The 17,938-nt window shown below is 39.8% G+C and overlaps 1 protein-coding gene across 1 annotated transcript in view; it reads left to right on the top strand.

Moving 5' to 3' along the window:
* Positions 1–17,938, top strand: part of CLVS2 (clavesin 2) — a 52,099-nt gene that overhangs the window by 8,276 nt on the left and 25,885 nt on the right. The window contains exon 2 of the mRNA XM_054279452.1: positions 745–919. Within this exon, the coding sequence (XP_054135427.1) occupies positions 745–919 (175 nt within the window). The remainder of the gene's footprint in view (positions 1–744; positions 920–17,938) is intronic.

The raw sequence follows: 17,938 nt of genomic DNA, 5'->3' as shown, positions 1-17,938 counted from the left end.
ATATTGTGGTGTTGACTGGCAAATTTATGTCTGTTTTGATAACTGTTTATAAAATCCCACAATCCTAGAATGTTTTAGGTTGGAAGATCGTCCAGTTCTAACTCTCCTGCCATGAACAGGGGCACCTTCAGTAGACAAACACCTCAAAGCCCTAGTGTGTGTTACCTTCTGCTTTTAAGATCCTTGAGTAATCAGCCTTCTGCACTTGTGGATTTAAGAGAAAAATTTACACAGAGAGTGAGATAAGGAGAGCATGTGGAAATTCCCAATTTCAGTTGATAATTTTTTAGGACCTATTATTTCATTTCCTTAGGAAAATATAGGAGGAGACTTTGGATCTACACTTCTAGTATTAGTCTCAGGTTTTTGTACCATTATGATTTTAGAAAAATACAATTTGTGTAGAAGTTCTTACACAGACAATGCAATTATTTTTATTAATGCATTCCACATAAAGATACTAAGGCAGCTTAGGATACTATGGAGAAGTTCAAATGTGTTTTTGATGTGTTACATTCTTGTAGTTTGTTCTGGCTGGCTGATGGTCTACAGGTACATAATTCTGCTCCAGAAGACGAGCTCAACTAATTGAGCTTTTGAAGATTTCCCAGCTTTAGGCACTTCTCAGGGCACATTTGCAATCTTTGATTTAAACTTCTAACAAAGGGTGCAGACTGCTCAGAACTTCTCCACCTGTGTGGTTGTTGCTCCTTTCCTAACCAAATCTCCTCTTCCCATTCTCAGGTACACGCTGGTGGATATTCTGCGTGCCATACTTCTTTCTTTAGAAGCCATGATAGAAGACCCTGAGCTGCAAGTGAATGGATTTGTTTTGATTATAGACTGGAGCAACTTCACCTTCAAGCAGGCCTCCAAGCTCACACCAAGCATGCTTAGATTAGCCATAGAGGGCCTTCAGGTACCATTATTATTTTCTTTCTTTTCCCAATTCTTCTTCGTTTTGCAGTTCATTACAAATCTAGGTTGATAAAAAAGACCCAAGCAAAACAAAATTCCAACAACTTATGAATAGCAAGGCTATTAACACCTTAACGTGTGGGTGTACAGGCAAGCTGCTTGTGACAAAAGTGTGAACTCAGTCAGCTAACTGCAGTAACTCCTGATGTGTAAGCTCCTTCCTTGCTATAAATATGAGGTAATTTTTTTGTCTTTATTCCAAAGTGCATGTCTCTCTGTAAAATCAGATGGTAGCTTCTGCAACAGGAAGTTGGAAGCAATCAGTTTATGTTGTAGTTATGCACAGGGCTGATGAAATTGGGGTTGCTGCTGCCATGCCAGGTTGGTTTTTTTTGTTCATTCTTTTGGGGACAAGCTCTACATCATTTGTCATGAAAGTGTATGGCCTGTGATTAGCTGTGACTATTTATTTACTCAAAGTTCAGCATGTGCTTGGCTCTTTTTCTGGGTCAGGATTAATCTGAGCAGCAGCCTCTGGGATTGAGTATGCAGTGATTTAAATTCTTTTCAGCTCATTGTAAATGCACTTTACATGGCACAGGCACATTGGTGAAAAGGATACTGTGTAACTTGCATCTGTTTCCCATAGTATTTTATTGTTGTTAAAATGAGAAACTAAGGTACTTGTTTTCTACACAAGCTTGAGTTGCCATTTTAAAAATATCTAATTCACTCCTGTGGCAGTGTGCCTTGCTTTTAGAAGGACATATATTCCTCTTCTGTAACGTTTCTATAATTTATACATTTTTGTTACTCATAAAGAAAAATAACAGCCTTACCTTTGAACTTTTTTTCACTGTGATAGTGAGATTTCTGAAGAAACTTGTATAGCAGTAATATAGAGTTTTGATCGAACTGATGAAATGGCTCAACTAGTATTCAGCCTGCTGTTGCACACAGAAGGGTAGTGACATGAGACAAGGATCTCAGGTCTCATTTTGTTGTGTTTCCTTATGCAACAGTGTGATTTCATCATCTTCACAACTACCTTAGAAGGCAGCAGAGAGACCTGTGCTCTAGAAATGCTGCATTTCCTTTTATTGCTCTCAAAGTTGCTTTCTTTTTTGTGCTTTTTTCAAAGTTAGCCATTGTTTTCTGGTTTAGAACATGAGCAAATGCATTAGTAGTCTTTGTTTTCAAATGGTGGTGTTTCTTCTTGGGCATTATTCAGAGATGGTTATTTTGAAGAGAGCTGCAGTGAATAATTGCATCTGAAAATATAAGGGGTGACCTACCAAGCTTCAGGTGGGCTCTGAGACTCAGCATTCTCCTGCCATCAATTGGTTCATGACTGAATTGAGGAGAAGTCCTTTGGCTTACTTAACTTACCCATGCCCCCAGCTTTGTATTTTCTAATATCCCAAGGCTGATGGTGGCCAGCACATATGGCACCATTTTGTGCCCACTGCCTTCAGTGCTGTTTACTGCAGAGATGCAAAAGTGGGCGTGAAATACTTCAGAAGAAAGAAGGAAAAGGCATTTTAATGACTGCCTTTTATTTTGGAGAAAAACACATAGCGAAAACATCATTCATTTGATGATGTCAAAGTAAAAAGTGCTTAATCAGGTAGAATGAAAGAGAACAAGAAAAACTCAGACACATTATTTATTTATGATTTTTGTAAATACTTTCTATTTAATCAGAGAAATGAAATTTGCTTTGGCTTATAAGATTTAACAGGGCTCAAGATGCTGAACTTTACCATTTGAAGAATTTAAATATTTGGGTTGCTTACACAGAAGAGGACAGTGAGAGTGGGATTAGTGACCACTGAATTTGATGTAAACCAAATCCCTTTGCCTCCTGAATGAAATCTACCGAATTTGCCTCATATTTGCTTAGCTTCCATAGTGAGCAGAATACTCAATACGATATGTACCAAAGGCTTTACAAGCTATGGCATTTTTTGGCTTTTCACAATGGCCTAATGTTTAAGAAATTGCTTTTGAAAGTAAGAGAAGTAAATATACACTTTTCTGCTGTATAGAAGAAGATGAGTTCTGGTATAAACTTTGTCTGCATATGTGTTAAACAGGAGTGTGGAAAGAATAATCATACTCCAAACTTACTTGTATAAATGAGGAAAACTTCCTTGGTAGCTGTTTCCAGGAAAAGAGGCTTTTGATCATGACACTTACATGACAGTGATTGTCTGTAATCTGACGTGAAATTCTAGCATACCCATCAGAACAGTGCTGTACCAAACAATTGGGGCAGTGTAGGTCAGTGCTGATTTGTAGGGCAAATGGTTTTGCTAGACATGGAAACTTTATGTAGAGGTGGGGGCACTCAGCTGGGACTCTTGATGCTCCACTCCCAGCTCATACGCTGGCTGTGTGCTTTTGGAAAAAAATAACAACACTTTCCTTGCAGATGCTTGTGCCCGCAGCATTCCTGTTGCTCCTCATCATTGAGAAAGAGAATTTGCACTCAGAGCTCCTACACTTTCCCTAGTTTAAAGACAGAAGGAAATTATTTTTTGAGAGCTGGAACATGTCTCAGCTTTAGGACTTTGTGTTGACTCTTCCTACTGCATTCAGTATGTGGATGTTTGTGTGTTCCAGTCTTTAGGTGCCCACTTTTCCCCATTCATTGATTTCTGTAGCCAGTCACTGATTTTGGTCTTGTGAAGATGCTGATGTTACTCAGCAGCTGTGCTCCTGAAAGCAGGTGTGGAGGGATAGAATGTAAGAAAATAAAGACAGTGCAGAAGGTAGTGTCATACCTGATGAGTTGCAGCTGTGCTAATCACCAAAGGTTAGGAGCAGGCCTGCCCTTAACAGACCACAGCTGTGTCCAGTGAGGATGAGTGCTATAAAAGGGTGGGTTAGCTGGCTGAGGAGAGAGCTGCTGTTTGTTGGCTGGGCTGTGAAGAAGAAGGAGGCAGTGCTGTGAGGAGTTGACCATGAGAAATCAATGAGAAGGTGTGGAAGATGTGCAGTACGATGGCAACAAGCAGGGAATGTTACAGCATTGTGTGCTTCGATATCTGAGTGCCTCATAAGATCTCTTTCAAAAACTTTACAAAATTTTAAAATTTTGCCTCCTTCACCAGTAATGGGTTGCAATCTGTATGCTTCAGCTATTTTTCCCATAGAAGAGAGAACTTTTGAGAGCTCTGAAGAAAACCAGTCCTAAATTTCTGGAGATGGTGATGAACTCTGAGCAAAAAGCCCAGAAGGTATCAGGTGGTTTCTGGAGAAGGAACAATTAAATTGGCTGGAATTCATCTGGATGGAAGAAGAAAAATTGTAGAGGGAAAGCACAGAAATCTGTGAAACCATAGAATCATTCAGCTTGGAAAAGACCTCAGAGGCTTGGCAAATCTAACCTCCTCCTTAAAGCAGGGTCCCTTATGGATAGGGATAGGGAGGTCAGACCAGGGTGCAAAAAAGATCATGGGTGGCTGGAGGGAGTGGACAAGCTTAAGTTGTTATTTGTTATTTACGTTTTAAGAAATGGGCATCATCAGGTGATACTAGGAGGAGGCCTGGCTCTTTGTAAAACACTTTTGTGCAACATCTGGGTAACCTGTGGAACTCTGTACCATGAGGAATTTTGGATGCTTAAATAGCTGTATTTAGGGAAAATGAAGAGAGATGAACTGAGGATTGGTAAATGTATAAAAGCCAAATCAAAGTTCAGAATTCCTTAGGCTGTACAAAGCTGGAGATGAGGTGGATGCTGAGTGGAAACAATCACATACGTTGTCCAAGTTGCTGCTGCTCTAGCTCTCTGTTTTGGCCTCTGTTAAGGACAGGATATAAGGCTAGGTGGACTTTTGGTATGGCATGATGAAGTCAAGTTTTGTATATTCCACTCCTTTGCCCATTCTGAAAACCTGCCTTTTGTTTTACTGTTTCTGGCACTGCCCTGACCCCTGCTACCAAAACACCTAGCTGAGAACTCCTTGGAAGAAAGAGAGAGTTCTGGGTATGATTATTTTTTTTGGTGATAGTCCTTTTTTACATAAACCCTTACATAGATTTTTAAAAAATTTTAATTTTAATTATCAAGACAGTAATGTTTTCATAAGGCAGGTGAAAACAGTTTCAAAGACTGAAAATTCAATTTGAAAATCATATTGAAAGATGGAGTTATTAACTCTGATAGACAGCTTTGGGGGTAATTATAATTGAGCTTTGCAAAATGGAACACTATAGGTATGCATGAATCACATTAACTGATTAACTGGTGTTTAGTATTCTAAAACCTGGACCACTAATTCCTCCTTAAATATTGATTTCTATTTAGTACATAATAGTAGTTTGCATGCATGACAGATTTTTTTTATGCATGTTTTCACTCAGGCAGGCTGTACATCTCAATGCTTTGTAAAAGCGTGTAGTTGGCTGAATTTGAATGCTTCTCCTCTAGTTAAAAAGCTGGTGGAAAAGAGATGATACACATTTAAATGGGGAGCTGAGCATATGTGGACAGCCAGCATTGTTGCAGAAGACAGAAGACTCTTACTTCTGGGACAAGGGTGTTTGGCAGAAACAGTGATGGTGTTATGGGGCACAAGGCAGGTCTTTTGACTGTGTCCTTTTTCTTTTTGTAACAGAGGAAGGCTTCATAAGCTGAAACAAACTCAGTCCTGTAAAAATGAAAGCAAACCAGAAAGTAAATGAAGGCAGCATCCTTGCAGCTAGAATTGCTTTCAAAAACGTCTTTCACACAGCTGTTCTTGTGAGCTGTAGGAACAATATCCCCAGCCAGCCAGATTTGCTGCAGCACTGCAAGGTGGAAGTACCAGACACAGACCCTGTACAGTCTGGGGATGACAGTGACAGGACTTGCTACTCCCATTTTCTTGAAGTGTGAGCTCTATCACAGGGTCCTGCAGGAAATCTTGCATAGCATTAGGGTTGATTCAACAAGCACAGAGTGCCTAAACTTTGCCACCTGGTTCTGGGCTACATCTATGCAACAAGCATGCTGCAGTGCCAAGGGTTCCTAGGACAGGAACTTCCAGAACTAGGGACGCCTCTGGAAGCAGTATCATGACTTCATATAATTACATGGTCACATGCTCCATGCAGTGCATGAGATTGTTAATAATGAGCTGAAGGAACAGTTTGTGCTAGCAGTGAGCTGCAAAGCACAAAATAGAGCTTTAAATGTTTTTACATCCAGATTTAAAACCGTTCACCCCTGTCACTCAGCGCCTGAATTGTCTACCATTTTTTGAGAACAGGGTCCTGACACTTCACATATTGCTTGGCAGAATATTAAAAAGTAGCAGACTCAAACTTTTAATGGGAGTATCTTCCATTTTTAGGAAGTCTAGTAAATAATTTAATTCAGTTTTTTTTTTTTTTTTTTTTTTTTTTTTTTTTAAGCAAAGAATTAAATTATTTGTAAATGCTAGGGTCCCCTGAGCCCAGAACCTCCCAGAGAACAGAGGGATGTGCTTGTAAACAGCATAATTTCATACCAGTTCAACTCATGTTCTGCAGCAACAGCAGTTAAATGGGATATTTTTCCTAAGAGCTTGTTATTTTCAAGAGTTTGCTTACACTTGATCTTCCTTACTTGTAAAAAGACCATAAAAATGCTTAGCAGCAATTTACTGTGGAAACTGGGTAGACTGGAAGTGATTGTTATTTCTAGCTCCTCGCCTGCTATCTGGATGGGCTTGACCTGCTGGGTGAGAAAGGACTTTATGACGATAGCTTGAGTTCAGCTGCAAACAGGCATGTCTGTGTAGACACAGACACCACAAACAGTGTGGTCCCAGTTTTTAACCTGTTATCTGAAGACAGAATAATTAATTCCCTTGCTGGATTCTTTTATGATGCTCATGAAAAAAATGGTTGAATGCTTTCTGACTGTTGATTTATGTATTCTCACAAATACACTTTTAAGATGAGGGGATACCATAATCTTTTTTTCTTATTTTTCTATCCCAAATAATTCCACTGAAAAGTTACTGTTAAGTGTTTCCTAATTTGGGGTGCCTTTTGTGACAGGCTATGGTCTGATTATCAGTCACAGTTTATATATTTGGAGTCCAGCTGACATTTATTTTTGATCAGGAGGATTCAATACTTTAGTCTTGATCTTGAGCGCCCAAGCCAGGAGTCTGAATTCTAGCACTAAGAGCTTCTAGCTAAATTAAGAGCTTCTCATTAGATTCTCTTTGAATGCACATAGTGCCACGTGGGCTGCCACCCCTGAAAGAAATGAGAAGCAGCAGCACACTAAAATCTCCTTTCCTCCTAAGAAACTCTGCTCTGTGGCATCTTACTGAAAACTGCAAGGAAGCTTAATGGAGTTAAATATCCACCCTCCGAACACTGCTGCTGGAGCTAGCAGAGTATCTGCCTGCAGTAGGTTGTCACCCTCCATGTGAACCTGAGCAAAGACAGACAGAGGCACTTTGCCAGTGGTTTGCAGATATTTGCTGTAAGCAAGGCGTGATTAGTTGTGGGGAGCTTGGCTTTTGTTCAGACACTTTGATCTAACTGGCACAGACTCTTCTGCTGTTCCTCCTGCCCTTTTTGCTCTGAGCAGGCTTTGCCACAGTCCTACTGTTTCCCCAGTTCCTCAACCCACTCCTGCTGACATTGTCTTACTTTGTAGGAGTCTTTACTCATGTGAGTATTTTTGTCTCTATTCTGATGGCATCCTCCAAAACCTCAGTCGCCACAGATGACTGCATGGCACATTAATTTCATCTTAGACTCCTTGGGAGATTTCAGCCTTTTGTAATCTCACTGGCCAAATGCTCTCCACATCTGGCTTCCAATCACCTTCAAACTTTCCATCTCCATATCTTCTTTTAACCAGTGTTCCCATTGCTCTTCATAACAGTAATGAAAGTAGCACTGGAGAGCGATTCCTGATCTGTTCACGTGCCAAGTGAGTCCTTTAGACACCAGGCTGTTCAGGAAACTCTCCTTTTAGTTCCTCACGCCAGAGGAACTGGCCTGATTGGTACACGTGGCTCGCCCCTCATGGGGCCAGGCAGGAGACATTGGCAGCTTCTGAGGATGTTACTGGAATGACATGGCATGATCTAGAAAAAGAATAATTTTTTTTAAATCTGATGTTCTCTTCTACTCAACAAAGTGTGTGTGGCTAGTGTAGAAACCAATGAACATGCTCATAGTTTACATTTTTCCATCAGTTCTGTCAACAGAGAAAAACATCCAAATAAAATTATTGCATCTTGAGAGAAGGAAAATAGAAGAGACTCATACATCAAGGTTGCTTATTTCTTGAGCTTTTGCTAAATACTGTCCACATTTCTGTTTTTCTTTTTATTAGGAAACTGAATCTATATGCATTAACTAAAGAGAGTGACTTAATTGCTCTGATTAGGCTGAAAAACGAATACAATACTAAGGTGACACAAACATGAAGGGCTTGTAGCACAAACTCAGTATAGGCAATTAATTCTTGTCACTGTGAATGACTTTCTGTTGTCTCTGGTAAACCACACTTCAACAACTATATGGTTATAACCATTCCTCAGCTTCAGGATATCTATTTATTTTTGAAAGTGATTTTTCTCAGTCAAGGTCTAAATATTTCTCTTTTCTTCAGTATCTTAAGGCAATAAAGGGAATAAATAGTAGTCTTCCTTGTAAGGTCACTCAGAAATGAAAGTAATTTGTTGTAAGTTGTAATGTTAGAGACAGAAGACATGTTTTAAGATCATAGTTCACCTTCCTGCTAAGGCAAGATTATCCTGTGCATTATATTTTCTAGTGCTTCCCACAGTTTAATTTAAAAGCTTGAAGGCAAGTCTGGCACTTACTTTGGAAACCTCTCTAAGACTTCTTGCTCTTCAGATTTCCTCTCGGCATTAGTCCTAATTTTTCTATTTCAAAATGTCAACTCCTATAAAACTCTTTGCTATTTCACTGTGTGCTGTTGGGTCCAAAATAGGAATTGGTTTGTGACTCTCAGTAACCCAGAGAAGGGAATTGTTTTGATGCAGTACCTATCTGCAGCAGCAGTGATTTGTAATCAGGACCTGGAGATGTTCCTCCTGACTTCTTTGGCACTGGAGATGTTGAGATGTAAAAATCAGTGGGATCCTCTTTATGTGGAGAGCCTAAATATGTTTTTTTAAATAGTGTTCAATTTACCTGTGTTATCAATCCATTTTATATATGCATCTTTCACATTTACCTCAGAAGTACACACTAGATAATTTTGTAATTATTTTCTGAAACCAATCTAACCTTTATTTTCCATGATGCTAATAAATACTCTGTGATCTTGTTTGGCTGTGCACAGTTGTCTTTATGTTAGTGTCTTCTGCACATACTGCCCATGCATGTGGTGCCTCTGCCAGCAAAGTCATAGTGCTCCATCCACAAAACAATGCAATGTATTTTTTTGGTGATTTTGGTTTATGTTCCTTAGCAAGTGTTCACCTCCTTTGACAATTATTTTTGATGAATCCAATTTGCCTTTGGTTATAAGCAAAATTTTGACTTTGTTTATGAGTGATTGCTGTGCAGGAAGAATACTGCTGTCATTATTCACTGATGTTTGAAAACAACTGTGGGAAACTTCTCTGGGGGAAGTACCATAAAAAAATTTGAAATTATATGGCTAGTAAAGGTTTCTCTCACCTCATGTTTCCTAATCATAAAACAATTTAGAAAATTCAATTTTTGAATGTTTGAATAGGCATAAATGTTTAAATTAGTAATACTTTGGTGGTGATTTAAAGCAGCTCAGGAGCTGAAACTTTGGATATATAACAAATGAAGAAAATTGTATTTCTGAAGAAAAAAGTATTAATTCTTTCTAAAATATCACACTACAGTGTGAATAATATGCTTAAAAAAAAAAAGCTCCCTTCCCCGAAAAGCATTTCTGTAGTCTTTTCCTGCATATTTTGCAAAAGTCAGAATATATTCTTAAAAAACATCTCTTCTTATTAAGTAGAAAATTAAAATACTGCTTTTAATCTTTCCCAGTGTTTTCTGTAATTAAAAGGATTGGGTAGTAGTGATTTGTTTACGCATAATGAATATCCAAACATGGATATGGACTGAAATCTGAGGTGGCTGAACACATCGTCCTTTTTGAGGAAAATAAATTTGCATTCAGTCAAAAAGAATGAATTTCACTCCAGCGCCTGACACTGAGTCAGCATCTCCCCCAGCACAGTTCTGGCTGTGCTGAGGTGCTTGCTTGTTCTTTTGGATCACGTTTTAAGTTGTCCCTCACAGTTTAGGTTTTGACTATGAAATAGTCCCTTATTTTATAGGACTGACTTAAACTTCACACAGTGCCATTGGAAAATGCAATCTTTATCAGTGATTAAAGATTGTGTTTTCAAATGTATTTGTTATTTCCCTGCTCTTTTTAGTTGGTTCTCATGAATCCTTTATAGCTGTTAAAATCTTTTGGGGCAGGGCTTCCTTTCTGAGAATTGGGTTTCAACCCTTGGCCATGTCCACCATTGAAAACACTTTCTGGAAGGAGAAGGTGTTTCTGCTGTGATTCAGGGGAGAGCCTCCCTAAAGGTGTGTTTCAACTGCAGCTTTCATTAATTCTTATCTGACAATGCACTGATTGTGCCTTATTACCTACAAAAGCTTCTGAGTTTGTTGGGACCTGCCTTCATCTCGTGCTAAGCTACTTCACTGAAAGTATAGATTAAATAGAACAATATAGAGCACTGCATCTTCTGGCTGAGGGCCACCGTGCAAAGTATAAAGAGCCCAGGGCAAATCATCAAGTACTGGTAGTCCTCCAGCATTCTCCTCAGAAAGTCTTTGCAAGGTACAGCCAGTCCTCTGAAATCTGCAGTGGATCTTTCTGGTCTTTACGCAGGAACCCCATGGATTATGCTCCAGACACAGTGAGTCCATGCAGAAACACTGGATACATTTGGTAATTTAAGTGCAGTTATAAACCCAGCCTTTGCAATAGGGGTTTTCAACCTGCAGAAGAGTATATGGTGAAAATCTAGATTCGTTTTACAAGAAAGATGGAAAAGATTTTGAAGGATATTGCTTAACAAAGGGAAAAAGGGGACACTAAGGATGTCAGGAGAAGACAGGATAATTATGAAGGGATAGAGCAAGGTGTTGGGCAGAAGACAGACCCAAAAACTGCCCTTCAGTTTAGATTTTGAAATGTTTCAAAGTAGATAATTATATTTCCTCTTTTTTGGTTTTATAAACCTCATTGACTAAATTGTCATCTCTAAAACAATTTTTTAAAAGCTATATAGACATACCATTGGAAAAGAAAGATCAACATTTTTGAAATCATAGCTGTCACACATCGGCTGCAGTAACTGAGCTTTACCACAGCACCAGATATTATCATTCTCTTCTGGTTTTAGTCAGTGAGCACACCAACATAACGTGGTGACTTTAACAGGCACCAAATGTGCCTTGAGACTATGTTCTTCCTTGAATTCTTAATTCATTTTACATGGGTTACATGGGTTAACTGCATACCCCCAGCAACATGTTTCCATTATGAGGGGATGCAGTTAAATAGTTGTGATTGATGAGGGATTATGTACCAGTGAGAAGCTGCCTGAGCCTCTTAACCACTTATTTCCTCATCCCTTATTTTTCAGGGGTTTAGGGATGCAGATCTGCAAGCAAGGTTTGACATATGTTTTGGGCATTAGCTGAGATCCATTGGGTCATGCTTTTCAAAGCATTTTGTTAGGAATATTGAGCAATTGATTTTCTCTGGAAAACGCTAGGACGTCTTCATACTATTGCTATCAGTATGATCCAATTCTGTTCTCCACAGAAATTCAGCAGGAGTGCAATTTAATGAGACCAGTGAAAGGAATCTGACTGCTCTATTTATAGCACACTAATTGATCAGGGTAGCCATGGTAGGAGGAAACTTCAGAGAAAATCAATGCAGTAAAATGAAAGTAGCAGACAAGCCTTTAAAGACAGCTGTGTGAAAGCCAGTTAAGGATGAATTTATTTGAAGATCCATGGGAACATGTTGGACCATGTGTGTTCTTGCTTTAAGTTGTAAGAATGAAGCCAAACTAAGCAGCATCTTACATGCAAGTTGAGCCTTACTGTGTATTTTTTTCTTCATCCTCCTATACTTTGTCCCATTAAATCTTCTTGGTGGATTGTTTTAGTCTCTTATGGGGACCGCAAATGTCTTCTTTTAAGAGCTCCCCTTTGACAACCTTGCCCTGTTTTTGTAATGAGGATGGCAGCCACGCTGTGTAGGAGAACTGCAGAGCCTCTTGGCTGTGTGTCCAGCACTCAGGCACAGTTCCAGGTCTCATGGCTTTCACTTAAATGCAGGGAGAAGATGGTCTGTCTCCCTCCATCCTCATTCCTGTCAACAAAATCCTAGTAAGTAGTAGATACATGAAGCATAACTGTTTGTACTCATCGCTAGTGTTTCTTAAATCTGTGTAATCAGCCTTTGCTTGCTCCCCTAATTGCATTGTTTCCTCATGGAATCTGCTAAAGTCCTGAACAGGCCCTTATTCGCCATCCCTGAAGGTTATGGGTTTGTGGCAGAAGTTCTCCTTTACTGGGTGTATCTCCATGCTGTGGGCTGACTGCCCATCAGTACATTGCTTTTGAGCTGCTGTAGAAGGATGAAGCAAGCAACAAACTACCATGGAGGCATTTTAGCAGTAACTTGTTACAGAAAGAGTCAGAAGGGGAACATATGTACACTTCAGTTACTTTGAATGTGCTTTTTGTTCTTGTGTTCGTACATACACAAAAGTTTTACCTCTTCCCTAAAGGATGGCAAACATGACAATGATTACCAGCAAAGCTGTCCAGACTGTCGGTGTATCTCCTTTCCTTCAGTACTTGAATGTGCTTGCAATTAAATGAATAAAAAAAAATCTTGCTTCATTTTACAGCATGTAGGATGCAGCATTTAGAATGCACATACTTTTTCACTAGGATTATTAAAGGCATGGCATCATGAAGTACATGTATGAATAATTCTGTTTTTCTGCTTCTTCATAAGAAAGGAGTAGATAATCTACACCTTCCATGAACAGTTAATTTCTGTGGGCTAGTTTTACGTAGCACCAATAGCTAAGCATATGAATGGTGCTACATCTTCTGTTCATTCAGTTCTGAGCATATGTGGTGGCATGGAGTTGTGGCTTAATTAGGTAGATGAATAATGTCAGAAATATTGTCAATTATCAATATGGTCTTCATCTTTCTTTAAGCCCTGACTGTGAATCCAGTTCCCAATGACATCAGCAGTTGCCGTGGTGAACTTTCATAAGCTAGTCTTTAATCTTTCATTAAATCACAGCCTAGGAACGAGACATGAGGATTGAGATGAAAAAAAAGTGCATCTGCAGCACTGATGTCTTCCGTGAAAAACAGGAAAGCCACACTTCTGTGTTTTTGGAAAAAAAAGATAATTTGCTGCATTGGAGAGCACACTTTCTCAGCCAGTTACATTGTCTAAGCAACACCATGCAAGGAGAATTTGCAGAATGTAAACAGAGGTGGGATGTGTGGGGCTTGAGAGCAGCTGAAATCGAATATGACAGAGCCTGAATGTGATGAATGACTCAGCTCTGTCATGTGCAAGGCTTGAGAATGGTGGTAAGGCTGGCAGGTTTAGGATGTCTTTTTCTTGCTACATTGGGCTGTAGCTGGACATTTCTAAGAACAACACACTGCAGATTTAAATTATTTTTCAGAAGGGCACTGGGGATGTCTCCGTGTGAGCTGCCAGCACAGAGGTGATGTGTGAACTCGCACTCAGACTGACACATGGAAAAAAAGAATGGGACAGAGGGCAGAGTACTTGAGGGCCCATGTGAAGCAGGGTGGGTCTTCTGAGAAACAGCTCTTGAGTTGGGAGGGCAAATGGAAACTGAGGTGTTGCTGACAAGTCCCCAAGTGTTTGGTGTACTGAGCTGAGACTGGAAGAGTAGAAGTGTCTGTGTTGTAAGGGACATAAAGGTGCAATATAAAGCTTTTGTTGTGGAACAGCTCCCCAGAATAGCACTTTGGTCCAAGATGTAGCTGCCTCATTCTGTGCCGTTTTGTCTAATAGGAGAAAATTATTCTTCCCAATGAAGCTTAATGTGCTTATGTCATTACAGCACTGTGTCTCTAAGAATGCCATCATAGGAGCTGTTACTAGCACAGCTCTTCTCAGCAGCTCATTTGTTCCCAGGTCTTGGTCTACCAATACAAATCTCTGTCCCTGTTCTGTTTGTCCTAAATTAGTCCTGTCTCCTGTATGTGACCAGATGTTGAGCCAGTGTTTCCCTGTGTTTATTCACTCAGTGCCTGCTTTTGGGGAAAAGAAGTGCAATAGCATTTTTTTCCCCCACAGTAGAAATTGGAAGCCATTATTTTGCACTTTGCAAATGGAAAAAAAATTTAAAGAGGCAGGAAAAAGACCTACAATTGCTTTGTTCTATTTTGCAAATACAGTAATGGAAAAAAAGCCAGAAAAGAGAAGAGCAGAATCTGGAGGTTTGTTGGGGGTATTTTTACACATTTTAAAGTTGGGATTGATTTCCTTTAAGGTTATGAAGTCTTGCTCACAAATCTTTTATGCTTTCCCTGAGGCTTTTTATTCCTGGATAGGTTTTTGACAATTTAAAGTTAGTCAGAAGAAGTACACTAAGCTGTAATTTATGTTGCCAGGCGTTATTACCCAAGGCCCTGCCTTCTCACACAGAGGAGCTCACAGGTGAAACTGCAGAATAGAATTATCTTTGCCTGGGCTGCAAAAAGAGAGGTTGTCTGTGAAAACACTCCGTCATGTTTTGCTACCAGCATCAAGTTCACACTTATGTCCTCGAAAAATATCATTTGCTTGGATGACAGACTGTCACAGGGCCAGGACATAGGTCATTGCTGTGAGATGAGAGCCTTTTGGCATTCTTCTGAGTCACTGGCACCATCTGTCCCTCTTCCTGAGGTAAGGCCGGATGGAGGCCCTGGCAGGCTGTTCAGCTTTTTATTTGGCATTCCCAACCTTGCATCCATCGCAGTCTGATGGGGGGATGGTTTGGGATGACTTGCTTTGTTCCATGTTCTGCAGCAAAGCCTGGGCATAATCTGCTTTGACTCATATATTGTATTGCAGGAGGCATGCTCTGCTGCAAAGCAGATGGTTTCAAAAGGAATGTTTTTGGTATTTGTGCATCATATTGGGCCAGGTGTTGCTTGCTTCTCTCACCCCTCCTTGTTCAGAACCTTGATGTTCTTTTCAACACACAATAAAAACTTAGAAGGATTCACATAGATCACAATTTGGTCACTCAAATAGTGTCAGCCCAGTTTCCCTTTTTTGCTTCAATTAGGTGGGTTATGTGTTCTTGTCCTTTCTCTTGGGTTTGCTCCTTTCAAAATGGACTGAAATTCACAGCCCTGGGCTCATCAAGCACATATTGATTAAAAAAACCCTCAACTCTTAGAATAACTTTTAGGCAGCACAAAATGTGGCAGTAGGATATTAAAGACAACAGGGTCAGGTTTCCCACAACATTGTATGTGGAAAGACTTGGTAATCCCGGTTGATCTTGCAGATACAGTGGTGTTAGAGGAGAACAGGACTTTACAGAGAAACCCAGGGCTGTGAGTTTGGCTGAGTTCATTGTGAGGATTGCTGCAACACTAGAAAAAATAAAAACTGAGTGAATTTGAGCTTAGTGCTGTTAGTGAGCTTTCAGACAAGTAGTAATGATGGGTGAGGCTTGGCAGTGGAAGACATGGGGTTATATGTGTATTGACACAGGAATGACACTGAAATAGTCATAGGAAAAGGGAGTTCTCTAGGGATATGGTGTTCATTGTGAAGTGACCAAGGAAGAAGCACTGAAGTCTGTGGGTGATGAGGTGAAAGGTGACCCACAGCACCCAAGGCACTGAAACCTGGGGAGGACAGTTGTCATGGATGAGGGAGACTGGGGAGAAGGCAGAGAGGATGGAAAATGGCAGTAACTGAGGGCATCCTGTTTCTTGAGCATTAACTGTAAAATAGAAATGGGATGAACAGCAAGTTCTTTTAGAATGAAATGTACTGTAATGCATTTATATGTTAATGAGAAGGAGCAGGAGGGGTGAAAATAGGAGCTGTCACTGCAAGAAAATGTCATCGGGCATAGAGTTAGAGGAGTTGGTGCTAGAAAGTAAAATTTCCACGTTGTTTCCCAGGTAACAGGTGAGTGTGTTGAGGCTGGGAGATGTCCAGGCTGTGAAGTGAGACCTGGGGATAGAGGCTCATGTTTGTGTGTGCCATTTGTTTTGCGCTCATTTTTAGAGTCCTAAAATAGATCTAATTTCCCTTAGTGTTACATAACATTGAGTCAAACCCAGATTTTCAATATCTTTAATTAGTTTTAATAATTAAATTTCTAGTTAACACATTTAAAGTAATGAATGCAGCTCTCCATCCTTGCAGAAAAGGCTCAGTTGTTACCTGCAGTGAGTGTGCAGGTGACTTTCACCAAAACTGATCCAAACCCTATTTCCTCTTGAGCTAGACATGATGTTCCAGTGCAGGAGGTCCAAACTTTCCCATCCATGATGCTGGTGTCTTTCTGTGCCTTTGTGTTCTCTTTATTCTCTGTGCCCATCTTCATGGTCCTGCAAGCTCTGGTGCAGCCTCCTGTGCTCCCAAAGCCCTGCAGCTTTGGAGAGTTGGCAGTGGTCGCCTGTCCATGGAGATCATCAGAGTTGGTGTCAATTTGATGTGGATTTGAACAAAGCTAGGCCTGCCAGGTTGGACAGAGAGTTACTTGCTTGAATTTCAAAATTTTGACTTCTGGTTTGATTCTTGCTTCAGGCATAATTTCAGATCTCTCACTTGAAGAGAAAATATCTTCCCTACCTGGCTGGAAGCCATGTCCAGGGCAGTGCAGTATGATCCTCGCTGGGAATACTTTTCATCTGCAGAAATTGTAGATGATGCACATCCTTGTGCACATGCTTTGATAGTAAATAGCATCTGTACTTGTTATTGCTTTGTGTAGTACTGAAAAGCACATACCAGTATGATAGGTAGGATTGTGTGGACTTTTTAAAACTATATACAGCCTGCTGATCATGCAACAATGCATCTCTTTTATAAACTTTGTGCTCTATTGGAATAATTATTGTAAGGTCTTTGCTCACATTCTGAGCTATATTGATCTGTCAATGCTTGTTTAAAAATAGTGTTGTAGAAAAGATAATAATTTTTTTGCAAACACATCTACAGCTGTATTTTTGTTAGTGTCAAAGAAAACCAACACAATGACGGAGAGTTTTATTTCAAAAGTATAAAATGCTTGTAAATATTTTTTTTCTCTTTGAAATGCAAAACCATGCAAGGTCTTGCTTACATTTTTTATTTACTATGAATTCAGCTTGTCTGTTAATCTAGCTCCTGTTCCCACTGGGGTTGTGCTGTTCACCCTACTGATGATAGGGAATAAGTTGTTTTTCTTATATGCATATGGAGCCTCTTACATAGAAAAAGCATTCAGTAGATACTTAGCAGAGGAGAACTGTTTTCAGACAGGTATGTTCTAGAAAAGGAGAATGACCTAGCCCAGATGAGTTATTCTTTAAGACTAGCAGAAATAGTTATTACCATCAACATTTTCAGCTCTGCATGTGGATTTTTTTTTATATTGGATTTATCACTTTACCCAGACTGGACTTGATTCTTACCTGATGCAGAGTCCAGCTCTTCACAGGCAGATATGTTGCTGTGACTGAGGTTCTTCAAACCCCTGCATGCTCTCACTAGATCTGCTTATCTGTGAGTGAGTTCTGAGTCCTTCCCTTGTGACTGATATTTAGATCTGGGCTCTTCTCCCTCACTTTCCCCCTTTACCAAATGTTGCTACTGATCCCAGGGTTCTTGGTTAAAACCTTTGAGTTGCCTGCTGAATATGGACAGAACTTATAATATATATTACTATTATAACTTATTATTATGTAATTATAACTTACCTTAAATGGAAATGGCAATACATTTCTAAGTGATGTTGAAAAG

This window comes from Melozone crissalis, unplaced genomic scaffold (assembly GCF_028551555.1).
Source record: "Melozone crissalis strain CALT ecotype California unplaced genomic scaffold, PUWL_Pcris_2 ptg000027l_1, whole genome shotgun sequence".
NCBI lineage: Eukaryota > Metazoa > Chordata > Aves > Passeriformes > Passerellidae > Melozone > Melozone crissalis.
This window is presented reverse-complemented; position numbering and strand designations above follow the sequence as displayed.